At 46.8% G+C, this 22,453-nt stretch overlaps 1 protein-coding gene across 5 annotated transcripts in view; it reads left to right on the plus strand.

Moving 5' to 3' along the window:
* rabepk (Rab9 effector protein with kelch motifs) overlaps nucleotides 1–22,453 on the plus strand; it is a 33,369-nt gene that overhangs the window by 3,067 nt on the left and 7,849 nt on the right. For all 5 annotated transcript variants that reach the window (XM_038781780.1, XM_038781781.1, XM_038781782.1 and 2 more), the window contains exon 3: nucleotides 20,098–20,249. In XM_038781780.1, the coding sequence (XP_038637708.1) occupies nucleotides 20,098–20,249 (152 nt within the window). The remainder of the gene's footprint in view (nucleotides 1–20,097; nucleotides 20,250–22,453) is intronic.

A 22,453-nucleotide genomic window follows, 5' to 3' on the forward strand; every position in this document is an offset into this window, starting at 1 on the left:
TTGGCTACAACACCATGAAACATCAAGACTGGTTCGACAAGAACGATCACACCATCCATCGACAAGAAGAGTAAATAACCACCTGGCAAAATGGCAGAACCAGCAAGACAAAGATGAGAGCTCATCAATCTGTCGTGGCGGAGGTATAAAGAAGAACTGGAAAATCCAGAACCAATGGTGGTCTGAGAAAGCCAAGGAGCTGCAAATGTTCTCTGATGAGCTCGACACCAGGGCTTCTCAGTGCCACCAAGGTAGTATATGGACCCAACACCCTAGGCCTCAAACCGGCATGGAATAACGATAATACCCTCTTGCGAGACAGAGGAAACATTGGCCTTCGATGAAGCAAACGCTTCAAAGAATTCCTAAACCATGATACAATTATAGATGAGGATGTTTTTGAGGAAAACCCCCAACTCTCCATCTATGATGATCTTAGACTCCCACCAAGCATGGACGAAGTTGAAGCCACCAGGAAGCACGCGAATAATGGAAAAGCTGCAGGAGTGGGCCGGTTTCCGGTGGAGATTTATAGATTTGGAGGGGAAGTGATCACCCGTCATCTCCATCAGCTGTTCCTGAAAATCTGGGACAGAGAAAAAAAAATCCTGCTGACCTCCGGGATGGGGTCATTGCCGCCATCATCAAAAAAGGAGATAAAGCGGACTGTGGGAACTACCGAGGAATCTCCCTACTCTACATCGCTGGGAAGATCATCGCCTGAATCCTCACTCACCACCTTCTCCCAGTCTCTGAAAAAATCCTTCTGGAAAGCCAGAGCACCTAATGACCGAACCGTTGAACAGCGGACATGATTTTCGCTGCTCGACAACTTCAAGAGAAATGCCAGGAGCAACACCAACCACTCCACATGGCATTCATTGATCTGACCACAGCTTTTGACTCAGTTAGTCAGGAAGTGCTGTGGAAGACCCTATCAAAGGCTGGCTGTCCAGAAAAATTAATCAACATCCTCGGACTTCTCCACAACAAGATGTCGGCAACAGAAATAAGACAGAAACGTTTGAGGTCAAGACTGGAGTTAAGAAGGGATGTGTCACAGGTTTGACGGATGGTGTTTGATGGCACGGTAGCTCAGTGGTTAGCATTGTTGATTCACAACACCAAGGTCCCAGGTTCCATTCCCGCCTGGCAAACTGTGCAGAGTCTGCACGTTCTCCCCGTGTTTGTGTGGGTTTCCTCCTGGCGCTCCAATTTCCTTCCACAAGTCCCGAAAGACGTGCTTGTACGGTGAGTTGGACATTTTGAATTCTCCCTCTGTATACCCGAACAGGCGCCGGAGTGTGGCGACTGGGGGATGTTCACAGTAACTTCATGTGGGCACCACGGTAGCATGGTGGTTAGCATCAATGCTTCACAGCTCCAGGGTCCCAGGTTCGATTCCCGGCTGGGTCACTGTCTGTGCGGAGTCTGCACGTCCTCCCCGTGTGTGCGTGGGTTTCCTCCGAGTGCTCCGGTTTCCTCCCACAGTCCAAAGATGTGCGGGTTAGGTGGATTGGCCAGGCTAAATTGCCCTTAGTGTCCTAAAAAAAAAATAATGTTAATGGGGGTTGTTGGGTTACTGGTATAGGGTGGATACGTGGGCTTGAGTAGGGTGATCATTGCTCGGCACAACATTGAGGGCCGAAGGGCCTGTTCTGTGCTCTCTTCTCTTGGTCAGTTCCTCAGTTTCAGGGATGACTTGTTTCCACTCGGGGAAGGTTAGTCCAATCGTGGATCCGCAGACTCTGCCACAGGTTTGACGGATGGTGTTTGATGGCATAGGTGGGTAGGGCTCTGGATCCTGCGCTTTCTTTCCAGTGTTTGCGCTTGGCCTCCACGTGTTCCACCCTACGACTCTCGGTGATTGATGCCTTCGTGGATGCTTTTTTTTTTCAGATTGTGCATTCTAAGGCAAGCGATTCTTACGTGTCTGTAGGGATGTTGCATTTATTTAGGGAGACTTTCAGAATGTCCTCGTAGCATTTCCTCTGCCCCCCTCGAGATCGCTTGCCATTGCAGAGCTCGAAGTAAAGCACTTGATTTGTGAGTCTTGTGTTGGGCCACCCACCGCAGTTGGTCAAGCGTGACCAGTAACTCAATACTGGGGATATGGCCTGGTAAAGGACGCTCACGTTGGTATGCCAATCCTGCCAGGGGATTTCCAAGATTTTGCACAGGCTGCATTGGTGATGTCTCTACAAGGATTTTTGGTGTCTGCTATACATTGTCCATGTTTCTGATGCATATAGGAGGGCAGGGACCACGGTTGCTCTGTAGACCATGAGCTAGGTGCTAGGTTTAAGGTCTCGGTCTGCGAATTCTCTGTTCTTCAGGCATCCAAAGACTACACTGGCGCATTGAGGTCACTGGAGAGGAGGCTGCTGAAATATGAGAAATGATCCACATTATCCAAAGGCTCTTGATGGTTGTGGGGCAGTGTGGAGTGGACATCGCCTACAGGATGGATGCAAAACGTTTCAATCTTAGCAGTGCTGTACTTTTCTTTGTTCTTCAAAACAACACTGACATCGCTCGAGGGACTTCAGTATGCAGATGACATCGCCTTCTCCACTCTCAGAAGAGAATCTCCAAGCCATGCTTGACACCTTCGCACACCGAAGAATCAGTCTCGACTCAAGAAGACTCCAGTCCTTTGCCAATCCGCTTCAGGGCAAGTTTCAGTCTCTCCCTCCATCAAGATCAACGGAGGAACCCTAGCAAACATGGAACATTTCCCATACCTGGGGAGCTACCTCTCCTCTCAGGCTGCCATCGATGCAGAGATCCAACATCTTCTCTGATCTGTGAGTGCCTTCTTCGGGCGCCTAAGGATAAGGGTCTTTGACGACCACGACATCCGTGCTGACACCAAGATCCCAGTGTATAAGGCATCCTCCCATACAATTCAGAAACTTGGACTATGTACAGACGCCAGCTCAAGGCCATGGAGAAGTACCATCAATGCTGTGTGACAAATGGAGGATTTTAGAAGTATTGGTTTCTAAATATTGGGGCAATTTAAGGGTTAAAAGCCTAAGGGTTATAGTGTGTTTGACTGCAAAGGTCATATTTTTAAAAAGGATTTTGTTTGCAGGGCCTACAGGCTTTTAGGAGCCAGTAGGGGAAATTGACCAGAGAAATGTGTTTTTCAGTCTGGACTAATGCACTGTGGTTTGACTGGAGTACTTGCCTGGGGCGTTAATGTGCTTTTAGGCTGGAAAGTTAATTTGTTAAGCTTGGGGAGATGATATAATTGCTGGGTGGAGCTAGGGATTTCAAGAGAGATTTTGAAAAAGCTTTGGGGAAGAGTTGAAGTCTGATCTAGCGACCCTTGTTTTGACCACAAATAAAGGCAGTTTTCTCTCATAGTAATGTAGTTCTAAAAAGAGTAATTATATTTAAAGCAGAGCAGTCTTGTCTGGGGACAAGGAAGCTGAAGCACGCCAGGTGAACTAGCTTAATGAAGATATCTATCCAGAGTCTGCATAGGTTCTAACAGGAGTTCAAATCTGTTCTGTGAAGCAAGAGTCACTCTGTCATGCTGATTTCAAGATGGATTGAGAGCTGTATATTCCTTGTTGTTTAACGGGTTGTAGTGTTTAAGGGGGTAATTGTAAGCTGTTCTCTCCGGGTGTGATGTTAAAGAGTTTGATATTGTATTCATAATAAAGTTTTTATTTTAAAAATATCACATTCCTATTTCTTCATGCAATCACCCTGGAGTCAATCATTCTTTCTGCACAGTCTTACAAATATACTATAATATCAGGATTTTGGTCCAGTGTCCTAGCCACTGTTGGGGTCTGGTCTGGAATAGTAATAACTGTTTGAGATGGACTCTCCGCATCAGCTGGGAGGACAAGTGTACTAACATCAGCATCGCCAAGGAGCCAAGAGCACCAGCATTGAGGCCATGAACATCTGAAACCAACTCTGCTGGGCTGGCCATATGCTTAGCATGTCAGAGTCCTGACTGCCAAAGCAAATCTTCTTTACCCAGCTCAAGGAAGGCTCTGAAACAAGAGGAAGACAAAATAAACCCTTCAAAGACATCCTTGAAGGCTTACCTCAAGAAATGACATGTAGACACCAATGCCTGGGAGACCCTTGCTCAGAAGGGACCTACTTGGAGGAACCTCCTGATTGAAGGGACACAATTCTTCCGGGACACCCGACAGCAAGAGGAGGTCTGGAAAAGGAGCGTGAGAAGGAATAACAACCATCTCAAGTCCAAGGACTGAGCCCAACTCCTGGAGACAACTGCCAAGTGTGCAGTACAAGATGTGGCTCTAGGATTGGGCTCATCAGCTATGCAAGGCCCCAGTGAACCCATGACCAGTAACACGGAGTTTCTTAGGTGGCCAGTCATACTCGTTAGTGAGTGATCGCCAAAGAGAAGATTATATATGTATTTTAAAGAAAGCAAGGTTTTTTTATTAGTTGTTTTTTTTTAATAAACAATTTTATTGAGGTAGTTTTTGGCTTTATAAACAGTTAAAGACATCATCAGAAAGAAAGCAAAAAAGGCAAAAATGTGCAAACATCCACGTACTTTCAATACTTCCATCGTAACATATTGCACAAGCCCGCTCCCTTCCCACCGGTACTACCCGCCATATTTTCCCTCCTACTCTACTCTACCCTCCCCCCTACCCCCCTGCTGACGCTCACTCTCCCGCAAAGAAGTCAATAAATGGTTGCCACCTCCGGGCGAACCCCTGCACAGATCCCCTCAAGGCGAACTTAATTTTTTCCATCCCCAGGAAACTCGACATGTCCGCAAGTCACCACTCAGTCTTCGGGGGCTTTGAGTCCCTCCACGCCAATAATATTCGTCGCCGGGCTATCAGGGAAGCAAAGGCCAAAACATCGGCCTCTTTCTCCCCCTGGACGCCCGGGTCTTCGAAACCCCAAATATTGCCACCCCTGGACTCATCACCACCCTTGTTTTTAGCACCTGGGACATGACCCCCGCAAATCCCTCCCAGTACCCCCTCAGCTTAGGGCATGCCCAAAACATGTGAACATGGTTCGCTGGTCCTCCTGCGCACCTAGCGCATTTGTCCTCTATCCCGAAAAATTTGCTCATCTGAGCCACCGTCATATGGGCACGGTGAACGACCTTAAATTGGATCAGCCCGAGCCTAGCACATGTCGCGGTCGAATTTACCCTACTCAGGGCCTCTGCCCACAGCCCATCCTCCATTTCCCCGCCTAGCTCCTCCTCCCATTTAAGTTTCAGTTCCTCTGTCTGGGACCCTTCCTCCCTCATGGGCACCTTATATATACCCGAGACTCTGCCCTCCCCTTCTTCCCTCCTAGAGACTATTCTGTCGAGGATCCCCATTGGCGAGAGGCGTGGGAAAGATGGGACCTGTCTACGAACAAAGTCCCGCAACTGTAGGTATCTAAAATCATTTCCCCTTACCAAACCAAATTTCTCCTCCAAGCTCCTCAAACTCATGAAGCTCCCTTCCAGGAACATATCACCCACCCTTCCCGCTCCCGCTCGCCGCCATACTTGGAACCCCCCATCCATACTGCCGGGGGCAAACCGATGGTTGTCGCAGATTGGCCCCCAGACAAACGCCCCCATCTTCCTCACATGCCTCCTCCACTGGCCCCATATCCGCAGGGTCGCCACCACTACCGGGCTGGTGGTGTACTTGGCCGGCGGCAGCGGTAGAGGAGCCGTGACCGGGGCTTCCAAGCTGGAGCCCCTGCATGAAGCCGCCTCCACCCGCTCCCAAATAGACCCCGTACCCACCATCCACTTCCTTATCATAGCGATGTTGACCGCCCAGTAATAATTGATCAGACTCGGCAAAGCCAGCCCTCCCTCGCTGCGGTTCCTCACCAACATCGCCTTCTTCACCCGCGGGGATTTTCCCGTCCAGACAAAGCTCATGATCAGCCCGTTAACTCTTTTGAAGGACTGTGGGATAAAGATCGGGAGGCACTGAAAAATAAAAGGGAGGATTGTCATCTTTACTGTCTGCACCCTCCCTGCCAGCGACAGCGGGAGTGCATCCCATCTCCGAAACTCTCCCTTCATTTGCTCCACCACCCTGTCCAAATTTAACTTATGCAGCCTGCCCCAGTCTCGTGCCACCTGGTTCCCAAATACCGGAAATTTTCGTCAACCAGCCTAAACGGTAGCCCTCTCAATCTGTTCTCCTGGCCCCTTGCCTGGACCACAAACATTTCACTCTTGACCGTATTTAATTTGTATCCTGAGAACTGGCCGAACTTCCTCAGCATTCCCAGTATACTTCCCATCCCAGCCACTGGGTCCGACACATACAGGAGCAGGTCGTCTGCATAAAGAGAAACCCTGTGTTCAACCCCGCCCCTCACCATCCCCTTCCAACCCTCTGCGGCTCTCAGCGCAATCGCCAGCGGCTCTATGGCCAGCGCAAACAGCAGCGAGGAGAGCGGGCAGCCCTGTCTGGTCCCTCGGTACAACCTAAAGTACTCCGACACTTCTCTGTTGGTCCTGACGCTGGCTCTCGGGGCCTGATATAATAATTTGATCCAATCCCTCCCCGAACCCAAACCGTCCGAGCACCTCCCATAGGTAGTCCCACTCCACCCGGTCAAAGGCCTTCTCGGCGTCCATTGCCACCACTACCTCCACCTCCCTACCCGCCGGGGGCATCATTATCACATTGAGTAATCTCCTCAGATTGGCCGCCAGCTGCCTACCTTTCACGAACCCCGTTTGATCCTCCCCAATCACCTCCGGTACACAGTCCTCCATTCTACCCGCCAGTACCTTTGCCAGGAGCTTGGTGTCTACATTAATCAGGGAGATTGGCCTGTAGGACCCGCATGCCTCCGGGTCTTTACCCCGCTTCAATATCAGAGATATGGTGGCTTGTGACATTGTCGGCGGCAGGGTCCCTCTGTCCCTTGCCTCATTGAAAACCCTCGCCAAGACCGGGCCCACCAGCTCAGAGAACATCCTATAAAACTCTACTGGGTATCCATCCGGCCCCGGGGACTTCCCCGACTGCATAGCCTTAAGGCCCCCCAATACCTCCTCTACTCTAATCCGGGCCCCCAGCTCTTCCACTCTCCCCCCGCCAACTGTTGGGAATGTTAACCCGTCCAGAAACCTTTTCATCCCCTCCGGTTCTTCCGGCGGCTCCGAAGTATACAGCTTACGATAGAAGTCCCGGAATACCCTATTCAATTCTGCCGGGTCCTCCACTTTGCGCCCCCCTCGTCCCTCACTCTACCTATTTCCCTGGCCGCCTCCCTCCTCCCAAGTTGCTGCGCTAACAGTCTGCTAGCCTTTTCCCCATGCTCGTACACCACTCCCCTCGCCTTCCTCAGCTGTTCCACGGCCCTGCTCGTGGATAGTGCCCCCAGTTCCGCCTGTAGTCTCTGCCTCTCCCTGAGTAAAACCTCCCTCGGGGACTCCGCGTGCTCTTCATCTATCCGACCCATTTCCCTGACCAATCTATCCATCTCTGCCCGGTCTGCCTTGGCTCTGTGGGCCCCAATTGAAATCAGCTCCCCCGGCACTACTGCCTTTAGCGTCTCCCACAGGGTCGCCGCTGAGATCTCCCCCGTGTCATTCACTTGCAGGTAATTTTTTATACATTTCCGAAGCCTCTCACAGATCCCCTCCTCCGACAGCAGTCCCACATCTAGCCTCCATTGCGGGCGTTGATAGTATTACAGTTTTTATACAGTGAGTATTGCTGGCATTATGCGAGCATTATATGTTGCCCATCTGGCAGTGAGCATTATGTGTTGCCCATCCCTAATTGCCTTGGAGAAAGTGGTGGTGGACCACCTTCTTAAAACACTACAGGCCATTTCTCGTAGTGATTTGGTACAACTGAGAAGCTTGCTAAACCATTAATGAAAAATGAAAATCGCTTATTGTCACGAGTAGGCTTCAATGAAGTTACTGTGAAAAGCCCCTAGTCGCCACATTCCGGCGCCTGTCCGGGGAGGCTGGTACGGGAATCGAACCGTGCTGCTGGCCTGCTTGGTCTGCTTTAAAAGCCAGTGATTTAGACTTGTGAGCTAAAGAGAGCAATTGAGAGTTAACCGCATTGCTATGTGTATAGAGACACACGCATAGGGCAGACCTGGCAAGGATGACAGATTTCACTTCCTCAAGGACATTCGTGAACTGGATGGGTTTTTGAGACAATCCAGTAGTTTTATGGTCAGCATTACTGTTCAGAAAGTTATGGATGTTAGGGAACATGGGGAAATAAATAGTGATGTCTTGAGGAGTGTACATATTACAGAGAAGGAGGTGCTGGAAGTCTTCGATGCCCGGGACCTGATGAAATGGATCCCAGGATGTTGTGGAAGGAAATTGCGGGTCCCCTAGCAGAGATATTTGAATCGTTGGCAGCTACGGGTGAGGTTCCTGAAGATTGGAGGGTAGCAAATGTTGTGCCTTTGTTTAAGAAGGGCCGCAAGGAAAAGCCTGGGAACTACAGACCGGTGAGCCTAACGTCTTTGGTGGGTAAGTTGTTCGAAGGTAGTCTTGAGAGACAGGATCTATAGACATTTAGAGAGGGAAGGACTGATTAGGGACAGTCAGCATACCTTTGTGAGTGGAAAATCATGTCTCACGAATTTGATTGAGTTTTTTGAAGAGGTAACCAAGAAGGTAGATGAGGCAGTGCAGTCTATGTTGTCTACATGGACTTTAGCAAGGCCTTTGACAAGGTAGAGCATGGTAGTTTGTTGCATAAGGTTAAATCTCACGGGATCTAGGGTGAGATAGCCAATTGGATACAAAATTGGCTTGTTGACAGAAGACAAATGGTGGTTGTAGAGGGTTGTGACCAGCGGTGTGCCACAGGGATCAGTGCTGGGTCCACTGTTATTTGTTTCTTATATTAATGATTTGGATGGGAATTTAGGAGGCATGGTTAGTAAGTTTGCAGGTGACACCAAGATTGGTGGCATAGTGGGCAGTGAAGAAGGTTAACTCGGATTGCAACAGGATCTTGATCAATTGGGCCAGTGGGCCGATGAATGGCAGATGGAGTTTAATTTAGATAAATGTGAGGTGATGCATTTTGGGAGATCGAATTGGGGCAGGATTTTCTAGGAGTACAGGTTCATAGTTCCTTGAGAGTGGACAGGGTGGTGAAGAAAGCATTTGGCATTGGTCAGAACATTGAATACAGGAGTTGGGACGTCTTGGTGAAGTTGTACAAGCCATTAGTAAGGCCATTTGGAGTACTGTGAGACACACGGGAAGAATGTGCAAACTCCACACGGACCATGACCTGGTGCCGTGATCGAACCTGGGTCCTCGGCACTGTGAGGCAGCAGTGCAAAACACGATTGGACGCGAAGAACCGGGGGGTGGCGAATCTGGTGGGGAAGAGGGTGGCGTTCGAGGCAGCTGAGGTGGTGTCGACAAGGAGGGCAGATATATTATGGTGAAGGGTAGGCTGCAGGGAGAGAAGGTGGTGCTGGTTAATGTATATGCCCCGAATTGGGATGATGCTGGCTTCATGAGGCACTTGTTGGGCTGCATTCCGGACCTGGAGGCAGGGGGCCTGATCATGGGGGGAGACTTTAACACAGTGCTGGATCCCCCACTGGACCGGTCCAGTTCAAGGACGGGTAGGAGACCGGCGACGGCCAAAGTGCTGAGGGGGTTTATGGACCAGATGGGAGGGGTGGATCCCTGGAAGTTTGGGAGGCCGAGAGCGCGGGAGTATTCCTTTTTCCCTCATGCCCATAGGGTCTATTCCCGAATAGATTTTTTTCGTCCTGAGCAGGGGATTGATCCCAAAGGTGCAGGATGCTGAGTATTCGGCCATAGCAATTTCAGACCATGCTCCGCACTGGGTTGATCTGGAGATGGGGGAGGTGCGGGACCAGCGCCCGCTCTGGCGCCTGGATGTGGGGATGCTGGCTGATGAGGTGTGTAGGAGGGTCCGGGGAAGTATTGAGGGGTATCTTGATACCAACGACACGGGGGAGGTCCGGGTGGGGATGGTCTGGGAGGCTCTGAAAGCAGTGTTCCGGGGGGAGCTGATCTCCATCCGGGCCCATAGGGAAAGGAGGGAGAGGAAGGAGAGGGAGAGACTGGTGGGGGAGCTCCTGGATGTGGGCAGGAGATACGCGGAGGCACCGGAGGAGGGGTTTCTGGAGGAACAGCGTAGTTTGCAGGCCAAATTTGACTTGTTGACCACCAGAAAGGCGGAGACACAGTGGAGGAGGGCGCAGGGCACGGTATATGAGTATGGGGAGAAGGCGAGCAGGATGTTGGCGCATCAGCTCCGTAGGCGGGATGCGGCTAGGGAAATTGGTGGAGTGACGGATAAGGGTGGGAATGTAGTGCAGAAGGGGGCAGAAGTAAATGGGGTCTTTAGGGACTTCTACGAGGAACTACACCGGTCGGAACCTCCGATGGGGAGAGCGGGGATGGAGAGCTTCATGAACAGGCTATGTTTCCCAAAGGTTCAAGAGGAGCTGGTAGAGGGGCTGGGGGCGCCGATAGAGTTGGAGGAGCTAGTTAGGGGGATTGGACAAATGCAGTCAGGTAAGGCGCCGGGGCCGGATGGGTTCCCGGTGGAATTTTATAAAAAGTGTGCGGATCTGGTGGGCCCCCTGTTGGTGCGAGCCTTCAATGAGGCATGGGAGGGGGGGGGGGGGGGGGGGGGCACTGATCTCTCTGATCCTGAAGCGGGATAAGGACCCCTTGCAGTGTGGATCATACAGGCCTATCTCGCTCCTCAATGTTGACGCTAAGTTGCTGGCGAAGATCCTGGCCACCAGGATAGAGGACTGTGTGCCAGGGGTGATACACGAGGATCAGACAGGATTTGTCAAGGGACGGCAGCTCAACACGAATGTGCGGAGATTGCTAAATGTTATTATGATGCCGGCAGTGGAGGGGGAGGCGGAGATAGTGGTGGCACTGGATGCAGAGAAGGCGTTTGATAGAGCTGAGTGGGGGTACCTGTGGGAGGTGCCGGAGCGGTTCGGATTCGGGGAGGGATTAATAAAATGGGTGAGGCTGCTCTACGCGGCTCCGATGGCGAGTGTAGTTACCAATGGAAGGAGATCGGAGTACTTTAGACTCTACCGTGGGACCAGGCAGGGGTACCCCCTGTCCCCCTTGCTCTTTGCATTGGCGAGTGAACCTTTGGCTATGGCATTGAGGGAGTCAGGGAGATGGAGGGGTCTGGTGCGGGGTGGGGAGGAACATCGGGTATCGCTGTATGCGGACGACCTGCTGTTGTATGTGGCGGACCCAGAAGGGGGAATGCCGGGGGTGATGGAGCTGTTAGCGGAATTTTGGGGGCTTCTCGGGCTATAAGTTAAATTTAGGCAAGAGTGAGGTATTTGTAGTACACCCGGGTGATCAGGAGGAGGGAATTGGGAGGCTCCCGTTTAAAAGGGCAGTGAAGAGTTTCCGATACCTGGGGGTGCAGGTAGCCAGGAGCTGGGGGACTCTTCATAGGCTTAATTTTACCAGGCTGGTGGAGCAGATGGAGGAGGAATTTAAAAGGTGGGACAAAAGGTGGGCTATCGTTGGCGGGTAGAGTGCAGTCCGTCAAAATGACGGTTCTCCCGAGGTTCTTGTTCCTCTTTCAGTGTTTGCCCATCTTTATCCCTAGGGCCTTTTTTTAGAAGGGTGACTAGCAGCATCATGAGCTTTGTTTGGGCGCACGGGACCCCGAGGGTGAAGAGGGTCTTCTTGGAGCGGGGTAGAGATGGAGGGGGTGCTGGCGTTACCCAATCTCTCGGGGGTATTATTGGGCGGCCAATGTGTCGATGGTGCGCAAGTGGGTGATGGAGGGGGAGGGGCAGCATGGAAACGGATGGAGAGGGCGTCCTGTGGAGATACAAGCCTGGGGGCCCTGGTAACGGCGCCGTGGCCGCTCCCTCCCACGAGGTATACCACAAGTCCGGTGGTGGCGGCTACCCTCAAGATTTGGGGGCAGTGGAGGCGACATAGGGGAGAAGTGGGGGGCTCGATGGAGGCTCCGTTAAGGGGGAACCATCGGTTCATCCCTGGGAACATGGATGGGGGATTTCAGGTTTGGCACAGAGCAGGCATCAGACAGCTGAGGGACCTGTTTATTGATGGGAGGTTTGCGAGCCTGGGGGAGTTGGAGGAGAAATTTGGGCTCCCCCCAGGGAACATGTTCAGGTATCTGCAGGTAAAGGCATTTGCTAGACGGCAGGTGGAGGGATTCCCTTCGCTTCCCGCGACAGGGTGCTTTCGGGGGTCTGGGTCGGAGAGGGGAAGATATCTGATATCTACAAGGTTATGCAGGAGGTGGAGGAGGCGTCAGTAGAGGAGCTGAAAGCTAAGTGGGAGGGGGAACTGGGGGAACAGATCGAAGACGGGACATGGGCTGATGCCCTGGAGAGGGTTAACTCTTCCTCCTCATGTGCGCGGCTTAGCCTCATCCAATTCAAGGCGAAGACAGGTATGTCAGGTGTTCGGGTAGTCCAGCGAACCATGCCCATATGTTCTGGGCATGCCCGGCACTGGAGGAGTTCTGGAAAGGGGTGGAGAGGACGGTGTCGAGGGTGGTAGGATCCAGGGTCAAGCCAGGATGGGGACTCGCGATTTTTGGGGTTGGGGTGGAGCCAGGAGTGCAGGAGGCGAAAGAGGCCGGTGTGCTGGCCTTTGCGTCCCTAGTAGCCCGGCGAATGATCTTGCTACAATGGAAGGATGCGAGGCCCCCAAGCGTGGAGACCTGGATCAACGACATGGCGGGTTTCATCAAGCTGGAGAGGGTCAAATTCGCCCTGAGAGGATCGGTACAAGGGTTCTTTAGGGGGTGGCAACCTTTCCTCGACTTTCTGGCTCAACGATAGGGTACGGGGACAGCAGCAGCAGCAACCCGGGGGGGAAGGGGGAAAAGGACAATGACTATGTTTGTTTATTTTATTTTTAATTTATTTTTAAGTTCTCTAGTTGTTCATTGGGGTTGGGGGGGGTGGAGGGGATGGGATACATGCATTGATACGGTCTGGGGGGTGTTACATTTATTATGGGGTTATTTTGTTGCATTTCATTGTTGTTATATTTTCTGTAAAAAAATTCCAATAAAAATTATTTTTTTAAAAAGCAGTGCAAAACACTGTGCCACCATGCTGCCCCGAGAGAGATTTTTGAAAAAAGTTGAAGTAACTTTTTTTTATTAGTGGGAGCTGACATTTTTAAGATAATAGCATATTTATGTGAAACATACAGTTTGTTTATGAAGAAAAGTTTAAATTGTATTGATACAAAATCATTAACCCCATGCTGTGAATATTATTATGAAGCAATGGTTTTAAACTGTGGCTAGATTGAAGCCAGCTACGGGGAAAAGTAGGAAGTGCATACTATTCACTAGATATTGTGTTCTGTCGTAAATTAAATTCGAAGAGGTTCTGCAGAATTCAATGTACATGGATTAGAAAGTAGTTTCCACCTCTCCCTCCTCATTAGCCATTTTCTGTGCCAGTTTTCCTCTTTTTTTTTTCCCTAATGCGTTACACCTCGCAGGGCTCCAGTTCCATGGGTACCAATCACTCCATAGTACCTCACCCCAGCACCTATGTGTTAGTCATACATGAGTCTTCATTTTAAAAAAAACATGTTTTTATTGGTTTTAACAACTTTGTTACATATTTCAGTTTGTACTGATCAGTTTACAATTTTCATAGCCACACATTGTGTTTGGGAAGGCAACTTTGGAAAGACTGACGTTACATGACAAATATAGACTAAATGCTTGAGTGTTCATAATGAGCATTAACAAGCTCTTCCCCCACAAGCTACGAAAGCCAAAAACACTTTTTTTCCTCTTCTGAAATTGACCACAGGCCCAATTCTACATGCTTTGGTGGATGTAAACAAGTGGGAGAACATCAATTTTTAGGTTTTCATAGAATCATTTCACAGGGACTCTCTTAATTAGATGTCATTCGCTATGCCAGAAATTTTGTTTTATTCAATAATTTGCCCATTTTCAGACTTATGGATGGCAATTAAATGTAACAGTCCACCAGTATGACCCCTTGTAACCATCTAATTGGCTTTGGCATCGTTTTATGCACTGTTGATAAATTGGGGGGAACCAAAAACAGTTCTCTAGATCAGAACTACTAAAGTTCATTTAGAGCTTTAGATCTGAATTGAAATATTCAGTACAATATGTTCAGATGTTACAAAGTATAAAATGTAAATATAACAAGATATTACCATAATGATGTTCATAAATATCTTTAGGTATAGATGCATCTGAATGACATTCCTCTTTTTTTTTGTCTTCCATACTAATTTGGACTTTTGGGACAAAACTTTTAGAATTACATTGATCAGGTACCAAAATTTGGAGAAAACTGAAATACTTTTAAATACAAAACACTAAGTCCGCGCAGTACCTTTTTAGCTAATATCCACACATCAAAGATTGGATCGGACATTTATGTCTAAGATTTGCCCAAAATATCCCATATTGTAATGAAAAAGATTTTTTTCTTTTTTTTTAAATTTAGAGTACCCACTTGATTTTACTTTCCAATTAAGGGGCAATTTAGCGTGGCCAATTCACCTACCCTGCACATCTTTGGGTTGTGGGGGTGAGACCCACGCAGACACAGGGAGAATCTGAAAATTCCACACGGACAGTAAGCCGGAGCTGGGATGCTAACCACTGTGCCATCCCAGTAATTCAAAAGATATTGATAATCAAGTCAAGTACGGACACAGGAAAACGCAAATAAACGAAATGAACTGTAACACCTACTTTGCAGAGGTATTAAATAATATTAGGTTACAAAGAAGTATTATCTAAAACAACTTTATTTATTAAAATCTATGATATACAATAAATACCGACATAAGATTAAATACTGATGTCAACATTAAAATAATTTTCATCTTTGATATTTAATATACATAATTTAAAGAATATCATGAGCCCAATAGTAATTTAACTGCATCACAAAACTATGTTTGCCATAGTTAGGTTTGGTTCAGTAACAATGATACTTTGTATCATGGAACAGGGGTAGTCTTACAGAGTTCAGGTGTCGTAGATAGATTTTGTGTTTCGTAATTCAAACATCTTAATTGAGAATAAAGTAGTCCAGTGTGTGTGCATTTGTCTTTTCTTTACTTTAACAAATAGTCTTTAATAATTGTTGCACAAAGACTAAGCTATTTATTCTCACTGGGGTTTCGCTTGTCTCCTCACACGGAAACAAATTTTTTAAAAAATACACCCCCACGAACCGGTGTTCCAAGTTGAGATACTGTCACAGATAACATTAGCATGTTTTCTGACGCCAGAAACAATAATTGCTGAATTTTAATTAGTTTTCGAAAAATAAGAATTACATTTATTATACATCTTTTCCCTTACCTCAATGACCACGAGGGGACGTGCTTTCTCTAAGCAGTTCTCCTCCGAGATAACAAATGGTGATTTGGTCACAAGTTGTAGCAAATCTCTTTGATCTTCACTTTTGGAAAACTTTCGCTTGAGTTGGTAGGAATGCCGTAAAGTGAGGATGCCATAAAAATGCTATAATAATAATAATCGCTTATTGTCACCAGTAGGCTTCAAAGAAGTTACTGTGAAAAGCCCCTAGTCGCCACATTCCGGGGAGGCCGGTACGGGAATTGAACCCGCGCTGCTGGCATTGTTCTGCATTACAATCCAGCTGTTTAGCCCACTGTGCTCAATGGTTAACTCATCAGTGTTATCCTCACATACAGATAGCTTTTTTAATCCTAGAATGTGGTCCTTAAGACACTGTTTTTAACCATTTGGTTTGTTTGAAATCCGGTTATGAGATGGTTAGCAACATTACATAAGTAATATATGAAAACAGAGTGCTGACAAAGCTCAGCAGGTCTGACCGCATCCATGGATAGTGAAAAGTGTCACATTCATGAGACTCTTCTTCAAAAGTTAAAGAGAGGGAGAAATGTAATAGGTTTTATTTTTTAAAATAAATTTAGAGTACCCAATTATTTTCTTTCCTAATTAAGGGGCAATATAGCGTAGCCAATCCACCTAACCTGCACATCTTTGGGTTGTGGGGGTGAAACTCCCGCAGACATGGGAGAATGTGCACACTCCACACAGACAATGACCCAGGGCTGGGATTGAACCCAGGTCCTCAGCGCCATAGGCTGCAGTTTGAGATTTCCACTGGAGCTGCCATTCTTTGCTGGTCAGCAACATGTTGCACCAAGGTGCTGCCCGTAATAGATTTTATAGTACTTCAATTTGGTCTACTGCATTTGTTGCTCCCATTGTGGCCTCCTCTCTATTGGGGAGACTAAACGCAGACTAGGTGATCACTTTGTGGAACACCTTCACTCAGTCCACCAGTATGACCCCAAACTCCTTGTTCCTTGCTATTTCAACTCAACATGTCTGTCTTTGGCGTGCTACAATGATCAAGTGAAGCTCAACGCAAGCTGGAGGATCCACATTGTTTCTTCTGATTAGGCACTTTGGCACTTTACAGCCTTCTGGACTTAAAGATTGAGTTTGACAACTTCAAACCACAAACTCTCACCTCTCCTTTTTGATCCTTTTTATAATCCCATTTTTTTGTCCTAACTGCCACATCCTGGCCATGTATCACTTGTTTTTAAGTTTTGCTTTCACAGAGTGCTATTAACAAATTCTACTATCTAACCATTATTTATTTTTTTTTTTTTTAAATTTAGAGTACCCAATTAATTTTTTCCAATTGAGGGACAATTTAGCGTGGACAATCCACCTACTCTACACATCTTTGGGTTTTGGGGGCGAAACCCACGCAAACACTAGGAGAATGTACAAACTCCACACAGACAGTGACCCAGAGCCGGGTTAGAACCTGGGACCTCAATGCCGTGAGGCAGCAGTGCTAACCACTGCGCCTTTGTGCTGCCCTTACTGTCTCACCATTATGCCACTATCAATACCTTCTTCTGTCTTGTAACACTCAATTGGTCTTGTGCCTATGACACCGTTGTTAAATCTCTCCTGAGCTCCCTCTCCTTGATCTTCTATTTTTTCCACCTGCTCCGCCCACTCTTAAACAGTATAAAATCCATCACATTTTTCCCTCTGTCGTTCAGAAGAAGAGCCATACAAACTCAAAATGTTAACTTTGTTTCTCGCTCCATAGATACTGTCAAACCAGCTGAGTTTTTCCTGCATTTTCTGTTTTTAACTTCCGATTTCCAACATCTGCAGTTTTTGACTTTTATTTTAGCAATAAAAGCTATATACAACGATCCAAATATATACAGATATGAATAGAGAACTGGGAAGGATTCGCACATCCATCCAGAAATGTTCATTTTCCTTTGTGACAATCTAACAAAGTCCATGTTCTCCTTATCAACAGGTTTTCACCAAGAAGTTAACAACTGTCAATCTAGCCCAGAAATGGGAAACTAGTTACATTTTGCCATTTACATAAGCACAGCCATTAATAATTAAAATCTAAGATTAAAGTACTGCTGTTGATCACTAAAGCAGCAACCAATTAATCAAAAAATATTTATTTTTATTCTCCTTTTTCACATTTTAGCATATTTACAACAACAAATAATTAACAATTACAACAAATACAATGGCAATCCCCGAACCAACAATCCCCTCATCCCACCCACCCTCGAACAGCTCCCAACATTTCAACCCCCACCCCCAGTACCTGCCTCCCCGAACAGGTGCCGGAATATGGCGACTATGGGCTTTTCACAGTAACTTCATTGAAGCCTACTTGTGACAATAAGCAATTATTATTATATTAATATCCTAGTGAGTCAGCCATTCACAATCGAGGATCTGAGAGATCCATAGAGAGAGTTTCCTTAACTGCATACTGTAATTCTTTTCTGGACTTTTTAATGTTCTCTTTGCCTTGGAGAAGGATTTTGCCTGTGTTCACAGTACACTTGGAACTTTCTGTGACTGTCAGATACAGGAGGACACCAACTGTATCTTTGAAAGAAATCAAATAATTCAATTTTATTATTGAACATTTTTGTTTGAATGGGCTATATCTATTCATGGTACCTGTTTCGTGGTATTGGGTAACCCAGTGATACGGTATTAAACCATTTTGAAGTACTCCTAACCTCAATGCTGTGGAATACGTAAGAGGGGAGAAAGTAAGACAACAGAAATCTTGTAAGGGAAAAAAATATTGTGCAGTAAGTTTCTCAATAAATGTTGATTGTTATATTATAGAAAGAATCTAACAAAGAACTGGAGGGGCTGGTTTAGCACAGTTGGCTAAAAAAGGGGCTGGTTTAGCACAGTGGGTTAAATAGCTGGCTTGTAAAGCAGACCAAGTCCGGCAGTGCAGGTTCAATTCCAGTACCAGCCTTCCCGAACAGGCGCCGGAATGTGGTGACTAGGGGCTTTTCACAGTAACTTCATTTGAAGCCTACTTGTGACAATAAACGATTTTCATTTTTGGGAGGCAAGGGATGAGATTGCAGAGCCTTTGGTTTTGATCTTTGGGTCCTCACTGTCCACGGGGATAGTGCCAGAGGACTGGAGAGTGGCGAATGTTGTTCCTCTGTTCAAGAAAGGGAATAGGAATGACCCTAGTAATTATAGGCCAGTAGTCTTACTATGGTGGTCGGTAAGTTAATGGAAAAGGTCCTGAAGGATAGGATTTATGACCATTTGGAAAGATGCAGCTTAATCCGGGATAGTCAACACGGATTCGTGAAGGGTAAGTCTTGCCTCACAAATTTAATTGGAATTCTTTGAGGAGGTAACTAAGTGTGTAGATGAAGGTAGAGCAGTTGTGTCATATACATGGATATTAGTAAGGCGTTTGATAAGGTTCCTCATGGTCGGCTCATGAAGAAAGTAAGGAGGTGTGGGATAGAGGGAAATTTGGCCAATTGGATAAGTAACTGGCTATCACATAGAAGACAGAGGGTGGTGGTGGATGGAAAATTTTCAGACTGGAAAAAACACCAGTTACCAGTGGTGTACCACAGGGATCAGTGCTGGGTCCTCTGCTATTTGTGATTTTTATCAATGACTTGGAGGAGGGGGCTGAAGGGTGGGTCAGTAAATTTGCTGATGACACCAAGATTGGTGGAGTAGTGGATGAGGTGGAGGGCTGTTGTAGGCTGCAAAGAGACATTGATAGGATGCAGAGCCGGGCCGAAAAATGGCAGATGGAGTTTAACCCTGATAAGTGCGAGGTGATTCATTTTGGGAGAAAACATTTGAATGCGGAATACAGGGTCAACGGCAGGGTTCTGAGGAATGTGGATGAACAGAGAGATCTTGGGGTTCATGTCCACAGATCTCTGAAGGTTGCCACCCAAGTGGATAGAGCCGTGAAGAAGGCTTATAGTGTGTTAGCGTTTATTAACACGGGGCTTGAGTTTAAGAGCCGCGGGGTTATGCTGCAACTATACATGACCCTGGTGAGACCACATTTGGAGTATTGTGTGCAGTTCTGGTCACCTCATTATAGGAAGGATGTGGAAGCATTGGAAAGGGTGCAAAGGAGATTTACCAGGATGCTGCCTGGTTTGCAGGATAGGTCTTATGAGGAAAGGTTGAGGGAGCTAGCCCTTTTCTCTTTGGAGCGGAGGAGGATGAGAGGCAACTTAATAGAGGTTTATAAGATGATGAGGGGGATAGATAGAGTGGACGTTCAGAGATTATTTCCTTGGGTGGATGTAGCTGTTAGGGGGCATAACTATAAGATTCAGGGTGGGAGATATAGGACGGATATCCGAGGTAGGTTCTTTACTCAGAGAGTGGTTAGGGTGTGGAATGGACTGCCTGCTGTGATAGTGGAGTCGAACACTTTAGGAACTTTCAAGCAGTTATTGGATCGGCACATGGAGCACACCAGAATGACAGGGAGTGGGATAGCTTGATCTTGGTTTCGGACAATGCTCGGCACAACATTGAGGGCCGAAGGGCCTGTTCTGTGCTGTACTGTTCTATGTTCTATGATAATGATGTTCCTTATAGTGAACTGTCCAGAGGAGCTTAAAGACTAATGCCTGTCTTTCACTGAGAGTGAATTTTAATGTCTGAGCTAAGTAGACCGGTTTGAAAATATTCATTTCGCTCTCCCCAACCCCATTTATAGGTATGCTCTTGTACCAAGAGGGGAGAATCCAGATGTCCGAGTTGGTCATACTCTCACATACGTTCCAGATACCTCCGAGAAAGGGACGGTCATTATAGTTGGAGGAGCAAACCCAAATGGAAGTTTTTCTGATGCCCACATCTTAAATCTGGGTAACAATAGTTTTTTTTTAGTTTGTCTGCAACTGTTGAAATTTTCAATATACTAATTTATATTAATATGAAATTGCAGAATTAACGTTGCTGAAGTTTTGTTGTTTTCCCTCCCATCTCCACAAAACCGAGATTTGCAACTGTATTTTTGCAATGTGCCGAGTAAGGCTTTTGAATAAAAAAACAAAGTGATCTTGGAAGTAACTGGAGAATAATTTTGGTTAAGAAAGCAACATGTTGACAACACCAACTCCCATCCGCTCAGGGTCATGATTCCTCACGTTGTGAGTTCAGTCTCTGTTCTGTCTTTGCATTGTTCTTAATGTTGGGATAACCCTAGAAAGTTACAGAATAAAAATAAATGATCTTTATTGTCACAAGTAGGTTTACATTGACACTGCAATGAAGTTACTGTGAAAACCCCTAGTCGCCACATTCCGGCGCATGTTCGGGTACACAGAGAGAATTCAGAATTCTCAGCTGGTATGGAAATTGAACCTACGCTGCTGGCCTTGTTCTGCAGCACAAACCAACTGTCTAGCCCATTGAGCTAAACCAGCCCCCTAGCTGGTTTTGTCCAAACCTTAGCACTCTTTGGATTTCTGTGGTTACTGCAATAAACGCTTGATGTCAAGTGGTTCTGTTGGATTTAAATGCCATCAATGCTGCTTTGTAACTTCACAATCAGTGACTCTAAAGTGAGATGCAACTTTAGCTTTTCTTGAGTGAGACTATCATTTTAGTGAGACACAACATTGACACAACCATGAGGTTTTTAAATATGTTATAATGTTGACCCAGAAGGCTTGGGCCAAACACTAGGTTGATGAATATTGTGATTGGCTACTGTCAGTTGTGAGTTAAGCATCTGTGCACAAAACAAATATAAATTATGTAATAATGTGTAATATGTGATATGTCTAAACTATTTTAAACAAGAACATGTCATTAGACTTAGCATTCAAACACACACTAAACAGGTGAATTCTTCAAAGTTCAGTTAAAGTTGCTAGATGACGTCTCCAAGATACTAGATTGCCTCTGCAATGCCAGACGGTGCTCATCCACTTCTCCAATATCAAATGTTTGCAAACCTACATTATCAACTACTATATGTGCAATGTTCTCCCATTCTTTCTCACCTATTTCCCAACTTCTGTGACTTTTTTTGTTTAAACACCAATTTGCAGAGTCACCTTTTGCAATGTTTTTTTTTGCAGTAGTGTTTTAGTGGCAGAGATCCAGTAATGTAATGTGCTAATGATTGAACAAAGAACAAAATAACATTACAGCACAGGAACAGGCCCTTCGGCCCTCCCAGCCTGCGCCAATCCAGATCCTTTATATAAACCTATCGCCTATTTTCCAAGGATCTACTTCCCTCTGTTCCCCGCCCGTTCATATATCTGTCTAGATGCATCTTAAATGAGGCTATCGTGCCTGCCTCTACCACCTCCGCTGGCAAAGCGTCCCAGGCACCCACCACCCTCTGCGTTAAAAACGTTCCACGCACGTCTCCCTTAAACTTTCCCCCTCTCACCTTGAAATCGTGACCCCTTGTAATTGACACCCCCACTCTTGGAAAAGACTTGTTGTTATCCACCCTGTCCATACCTCTCATAATTTTGTAGACCTCAATCAGGTCCCCCCCTCAACCTCCACTTTTCCAACGAAAACAATCGTAATCTACTCAACCTTTCTTCATAGCTAGCACCCTCTATACCAGGCAACATCCTGGTGAACCTCATCTGCACCCTCTCTAAAGCATCCACATCCTTCTGGAAATGTGGCGACCAGAACTGCACACAGTATTCCAAATGTGGCCTAACCAAAGTCCTATACAACTATAACATGACCTGCCAACTCTCGTACTCAATACCCTGTCCAATGAAGGCAAGCATGCTGTATGCCTTCTTGAACACTCTATCGACCTGCGTTGCCACCTTCAGGGCACAATGGACCTGAACTCCTGATGTAGGACTCCTACATCAGACTCTTATTTATTGACTACAGCTCCGCCTTCAACACCATAATCCCAGCCAAGCTCATATCAAAGCTCCAAAACCTAGGACTTGGCTCTCCACTCTGCAACTGGATCCTTGACTTTCTGACCAACAGACCACAGTCAGTAAGAATGAACACCAACACCTCCTCCACAATAGTCCTCAACACCGGTGCCCCGCAAGGCTGCGTACTTAGCCCCC

The sequence above is a fragment of the Scyliorhinus canicula genome, chromosome 21 (genome assembly GCF_902713615.1).
Source record: "Scyliorhinus canicula chromosome 21, sScyCan1.1, whole genome shotgun sequence".
In the NCBI taxonomy this organism is placed as follows: domain Eukaryota; kingdom Metazoa; phylum Chordata; class Chondrichthyes; order Carcharhiniformes; family Scyliorhinidae; genus Scyliorhinus; species Scyliorhinus canicula.